At 38.6% G+C, this 6,935-nt stretch overlaps 1 protein-coding gene across 1 annotated transcript in view; it reads left to right on the forward strand.

The window, feature by feature from the left end:
- The window catches only part of PAFAH1B1 (platelet-activating factor acetylhydrolase 1b, regulatory subunit 1 (45kDa)), a 39,267-nt gene that overhangs the window by 22,840 nt on the left and 9,492 nt on the right, over positions 1-6,935 (forward strand). The window contains exons 6-8 of the mRNA XM_006891100.1: positions 3,629-3,731; positions 5,381-5,609; positions 6,843-6,914. Of these exons, the coding sequence (XP_006891162.1) occupies positions 3,629-3,731; positions 5,381-5,609; positions 6,843-6,914 (404 nt within the window). The remainder of the gene's footprint in view (positions 1-3,628; positions 3,732-5,380; positions 5,610-6,842; positions 6,915-6,935) is intronic.

The raw sequence follows: 6,935 nt of genomic DNA on the forward strand, positions 1-6,935 counted from the left end.
ATTGGGATGGGAGTGTCAGAGACAGTGCGATTGGCACAGGACAGAGCGGAGTTTAGGGCTGTTGTACATAGGGTCGCTGTGAGTCACAGGCGACTCGACGGCACATAACAACAACAACAACATATTTTAGGGCATTATGATTATCATAAGAGTCTGTAATGAGGGTTGCAGAGTGGAGTATACTCTAAGTGGGAGGGGGTGTGGGGGGACTGTATACCAGTGAAGGAGTTTTTCTTTTGCTTTTCAAGAAGAGGGGCGAACTGGGGGTAGCTCTGGGGTGGGCGGGGGAAAAGGTGCAACAATGAATGAATGGAAATCCAAAATCTCTGCAAATGTTCATTGAAATTAATTAAAAAAATCAGGAAAATTAGGTGATTTTCACATCAGTTTTACTTTCCATGATGAAAGAGCCCTAAAATGCTACTAGTGTGTTTGACAGTGCTATGACATTGTTTGGATTCCTTGTAACAATCAATGTATTCAAAGAGGAGAGAAACAAGAACACAATAAGCCTCAAGTCCTGAGTGAGGATGGCAAAGAACGGACAATGTTGTGAACTTTTGGCATGTGATTCCAAATGAATAAATGAATGGATTTTCCAAGGGAGCTCTGGTGGCCTAGTGGAAAGACGCTGCACTGCAATCCCAGACGTATGCGGTTCAAATCCACCAGATGCTCTGCTGGAGAAAGGGGGGGGGGCAATCTCTTCCTGTACCAGTCAGATCTGATTTGACGGTACACGTAAGAATAATACAATTTAAAAAATAAAATAAAATGAATGGATTTTCCTCTCAAAAAAAAATTGTGGAACCCAAATTTCTTTGCTCAGTTTTTTACATTTCATGTCCTAGAGTCTCGATGTTAGATTATTCCCAGGTCTTCTTGAGAAAGCTATTTGCTGAGACTGGATGGCATTCTTGAAAGAGCATCAGCATTAAATTGCTAGGTTCAGATTCCTGCTTGTTAACATACAGCAATAAGAAACGCTAAACTCGTTCATCAGCAAAATGAAGTGGTTTTTTTAAAAAAATATTCATTGCCATTGAATTAAAACTGACTTATAGTTGATTGTCCAAAGACTAAATCACATAGGAAGATTGTCCCTTTTTCTCCCTCTGGTGTGGCCCTGGGCCACCTCACTTTAGTCAAGACATTTGCAAGACAACCATCTGGCGACTTAACTGGAAGAGATCCATATTTGTTCTCATGCCAACAAAATGTGGAAATTAGCAGACAGTATCATTATTGTCGCATACAAGAAGAATCTTGTTGACTATTCACAAACACCTGGAATTGTATATTAACAGGTAACTGCCAGAAAAGCTGCATTCAGAAAAGACCATAGTACAAGGGATATCACTGCTGATAACATGGATTTTGCCTGAAAGAAAGCATGCCAGAAAGATGTATTTTGTTGATTGAATGTACAGAAGCTTTTGACAGTGTTGAGCATAGCAAATTAAGGTTAACATTTAAAAGAATGAGACTCTCAGAATGCTTTACTGTGCTCATGTGAAACCTTTACATAGACCAAGAAGGAGTTGTGCAAACAGAGCAAAGACACACTGCCAGGTTTAAAATCAGGAAAGATGAATATCAGGGTTGTATACTTTTTGAATCTGTTAGTAAGCAAATCATGCAAGAGACTGGGCTCTATGAAGAAGAATGTGGCTCAGGATAGGAAGACTCCCCAGTAGCCTGTGTTATGGAGATGACAGTTTTGCTTACCCAAACTGAAGAAGATTTGAAACACAGAAGATCAAAACCTGAGTTTTAAAGGTGGGTTACATGTCAACATTTAAAAAAAACCCCTGCACACTACTACAGGACCAATAGATAACATTGATAGATGGAGAAAAGATTGAAATTGTCAGTGATTTCATTTTACCTAGATCCGCAGTCAGCACCCATGGCAACAGCAGACAATAAATCAAAAGAATGATTAAATGGAAAATAAAAGACATTTTGCATTGATAAAATCTACTATCAGTTTTTTACATATACATATATAGTTGTTACATGCCATCAAGTTGTTTATGGATCATAGTGACCCTGTATACAACAGCTCTGAAGCCTGCCTTATTCTGAGACAATCTCACTGACTCTGACACATCAATCCCCATTGCCCCAGATACTGTATCAGTCCATCTAATCCGGGTTCTCCCTCTACTGCGCTGTCCCTCACTCTTCCAAGCACATTGTTCTTCTCCAAGGTCCAATCCCTTCTAGCTACCTGCCCCAAGTATGTGAGATGAAGCTTAAAAATCTTAGCCTCCAAGAGAAATTGGTTTCATCTTCTCCAACACAGACTTTAAAAAAAAAAAAATCAACACTTTTGGTACCAGCAGCCAGGAAATCAAGAGGGGAATTGCATTAGAAAGTCAGTTGTCAGGGACCTCTCCAGAGTACTGAAGAGCAACATCAGACTGGAGACTAAGGTGCTCCTGATCTGGGCTATAGTCTTCACAGTTGCGTGCTGTGCATTGGAAAGCTGGACAGTGACTAGTGATGGTAGAGAATTGATGCCTTTAAACTCTGGTGCTGGTGAAGAGTTTTGAATATACCATGAACTAAGAACAAACAGGTTTGTCCTGGAGAGGGTGAAGCTATGCTACTCCTTGGAGTCAAGGATTCTGAAGCTTCGTCTGACATACTTTGGGCATGTTACAAGGAGGGACCAGTCCTTGGAGAGGGATATCATGTTTGGGATAGTGGAGGGACAGTGCAGGAGAGGAAGACTCTGGATGAGATGGATCAGTTTAGTGATTGGGAGTCTCAAGTGACTTGAAGGCACATAACAACAACAACCAACCAACCATCAACAGCAAAAAAAATCGTGTTTTTTTTAACCACTTATCCAAAGATGAGTTGCATTGAAAAAATTTGTTGTCACAAACCTTTCCAAAATGCTATAGAGCAAGGTTATCTATTTAAAGAATAATAAGGTGGCATCCACTTCATAAATACCATACCTCCGGAAACTGTGAACTATGATAAATGATGATAGTTAAAGAAAGACTTCAGGCAGTTTGTTCCTAGGGTCACTATTAGTTGTGCTCGACTCAAAGCAGTCAACAGCAATCCGAGCCATGACGTTTACATTTTCTATCTTTCTTTCTTTTAATTTTATACTGGTTTACAAACAAAGTTCATAAACATTTTCAGTTGTTTCCTATGCATTTAAAAGTCATACATGGAGGGATGGGGGAGTCAGATGTGGAATAAGGAAGACCAAAGAAGAATCAGTACCTTTGAATTACTCCTGTTTTGGAGAAGAGCACTGGATATCTCATGGACTGCCAAAAGAAGAAACAAGTCTATCTTAGAGAAGGTGCAACCAGTGTATTCCTTTGAGGCAAGGCGTGTTACTAGAAGGGGCCAATCCTTGGAAAAAGACATCATGCTGGGAAAGATAAAGGGTCAGTGAAAGATAAGAAAATTCAGCAAGCTGGATTGTAATGTTACTAATTTCTTGACTTTTTTGTGTAGAGCCAGGTTTTCTTAACCAATTCTTGTAAAGTCCAGTGTATTTAGAATTTGCTGTGCTCTTTGAAATTCCATGGTAAATTACTAAGACTTAAATACTTCTTTGGCTGAATGATTTAATGTGTTGTATTTTGTGTTTTAGGCCATGACCACAATGTTTCTTCAGTAGCCATCATGCCTAATGGAGATCATATAGTGTCCGCCTCAAGGGATAAAACTATAAAAATGTGGGAAGTGCAAACTGGGTAAGTTTAGCTGAAAAAGTCATCAGCTGAATACACAAATTAAAAAAAGAAAAAGACATACAAATAGATGTTAATTATATTTTCCCCCTCTTTTTTAGTTTATTTTATTGTGATTTTAATGAAAGATTACAAAAAACGTTGGACTTTGATTATTGCACATTTTCCTCCCTACCCCCCTACAGGTTCACTTTTTAAAAAGATAATACTCATTCATTGTTGCATAATTTCTTCCCTCCCCGCCGCATACTCTTCCCCCAGTCTCCTTTGCTATGCACCTCTTATTCTGGACTGTTGTCACACAGATGCCTGATCATAAATTCCTTTTAGCCAGTTCTTTAACATAAGTGTCATACAGTATTTGTCCTTTTGTTACTAAAATATTTCACTCAGCATAATGTCCTCCAGGGTCACTCATGTTGGGTATTTTTTTAATTCCTTTTTTGGTGCTGCATAGTATTCCACTGTGTGAATATACCATCCTTTTTCTATCCATTCATTTGTTGATAGGTACTTGGGTTGCTTCCATCTCTTTTCTGTTGTGAAGAACACAGCACTAAACATGCGTGTGCATATATCCGTTTGGTAGCTCAGGTTTCTTTAGGGCATATTGCTGAGTCAAATGGTATTTCTATTTCCAGCTTTTTGCGAAAACGTCTTATCTCTTCTCCATAGTGTTGAGATTGATTCAGTTATTCCGTTGAAGGCAGGGGGCCTTGGCTTGAGAGGTCTGCTTCCACACCTCGTAGTGCTGACGGAGAACTGGTGGTTCTGGCAAGCAAGGTGCTCCTAGAGTCAAGGATGATGAAACTTCATCTCACATACTCTGAGCACACTGTCAGGAGGAATCAGTCCTCAGAAAAAGGCATGCTTAGGAGGTTAAAGCTCAGATCAAGCCTCTTTGCAAAATGTCCACAGTCCCGACCGAGGTGCTCTGGAATTTCTCTGCAGTCCTGGCCTATGTAGGACACTTGCGTGCCGCTGACCACGAGCCCCACCGTTGTGCTCTCATTAATTGTATTCTTAATGTTCTACTAATTTTGTCTTTAATGCAAAGTGGGGGCTATGGCAGTTGTATTTACTTCAATCTCTAAAAGAAATAGATACAAGAGAGACTCCATGTTTTTGAGAGCCATTTCTATGTAATGGCTTATTTTCTTTATGGTCGTCTTTTAGGTAATCTCTCTGTGAGTTTAATTTAAAATGTAAATAGCATTCATGCAGGTATGCCTTATTGGGCTGGATTTGGTTGTGCTTAGAATTATACATGATTGTTGTAATGAAACCTTAACCTTCCAGTTTTGCCCATGTTAGTACAGCATGCCTTCTTTCCGAAATGACTATAAATAAATATTTTAAGTTTATTATTGTGTGTTTAGCTTTATAAAGATTTTCTTTCTAGATTTTCTTGTTTTAGTTAACTTCTTAATGCTGCTCCTATCATCTTACTGTAAACCAATTTGTTTACTTTCCCAGCCTGTTTGTTCCCATCTTTTATTAACTAAGATTGTACATTTATTCTGTTGACTTTCATGTGGTTTAACGTGGTACGATTTTCTTCATCCATTGCAAAGTTAGTTTTTATAACCCTTTAGGGAAACTTCCCAGTGTTGCCATTTGCAATATAAATTACTACTTTTATTTATTAACAGCTACTGTGTGAAGACATTCACAGGACACAGAGAATGGGTACGTATGGTGCGACCAAACCAGGATGGCACCCTGATAGCCAGCTGTTCCAATGACCAGACAGTGCGAGTATGGGTGGTAGCAACAAAGGAATGCAAGGCTGAGCTCCGAGAACACGAACATGTGGTAGAATGCATCTCCTGGGCTCCAGAAAGCTCCTATTCTTCCATCTCTGAAGCAACAGGATCTGAGGTATGCTCTGTAGCTTTCATATTTCATAATTTTATTGCTGATACCTCAGAATTTTTTATCACTTTTTATTTTTCCATTCCAAGGCTATTTATGTATTTAAAATTTTGCCGGAATTCTAAATCTTCAGACAATTTGGGTGTTTCAGGCTACATTTGTATTTATATTTTAACCATTAATGGTGGTTGTTACCTGCAAGCTCTTTTTTTTTTTAACCTGCAAGCTCTTGATTTGATGTGTGATATGGTTGGGAATTGACTGAAGTGTGAAAGTGCTAGATTATATATTTGCAAAATACCTTTGTTATGTGAATATTCTGTTGCAAAATAAAATTGTGGTAGAAAAAGAGTTGTTAATGAACAAAAATAATATTTCTTGGTAAATTTAGATACCCTTTAGATCACTAGAAACACAGTTGAATCTGAAATTTTATTGTTTCTTAATGATTCTTAAATAGTGTTTTTCATTTTTTATGATTGTTGTTGTTATGTGCCATCTGTATGACTAAGTTGTACGGGCCTTAAAATTACACTGTAATAAATGAAGAAGGACATTTCCCCCCCTCCCCCACCACCACCCCCCCACCACCACCAAAAAAAATCTTTTTTCTAAATGAAATTTGTGTTGGAACTACTATTTTGGCTGGCTGGTGCGCTTTCAGGGAACTCTTGTAATAGAGTTTATTTAAAAAAGTTGTGCTGCAAACCCAAAACCAGCACCTTTCTAGCACGTCAAACTCACCAGATCCTCCTAGGGATCAGAAGGTGTAGGGGATAGGCAGTCGACTCCTTTGTGATTTACAACCTTAGAAACCCAGTGAAGAATCAGCTATGATTTCGGGCCTACTGTTCATTGTTACTGCACTGCCAAGCTACTTTTCTGCCCTCTGGTGGTGGTCCCGTACTATGTCATAAATTTTACTCAGGCTTGGCTTTGTAGAAAAGTTTTCATTAAATGGTTTTAAAATCTTCCTTGATCACAGAAATCTTGACTTATAAATTTATCATCTGGTTATATTGTAGAAACTAACTCAGTCTAAGTAGAGGTTGTATATTTTCACATTGTCCAAGCCCTTCCTATGTAACCTACATTAATATTGAAAGGCTTGTGTGCATTTTAGCCCTTTTTTAAAGGTGTTTTTTACCATATGAGGTCATTGCTTAATGAAAGCTGTTTCATGTTCTTGTAACTACATTTCTTGTGTGAGAAAACTTAATTCTTCTGTGTTTTCTATAGACTAAGAAAAGTGGCAAGCCTGGACCATTCTTGCTGTCTGGATCTAGAGACAAGACTATTAAGATGTGGGATGTCAGTACTGGCATGTGCCTT

The sequence above is a fragment of the Elephantulus edwardii genome, unplaced genomic scaffold (genome assembly GCF_000299155.1).
Source record: "Elephantulus edwardii isolate Elephantulus edwardi_28Jun2011 unplaced genomic scaffold, EleEdw1.0 scaffold00094, whole genome shotgun sequence".
In the NCBI taxonomy this organism is placed as follows: Eukaryota; Metazoa; Chordata; class Mammalia; order Macroscelidea; family Macroscelididae; genus Elephantulus; species Elephantulus edwardii.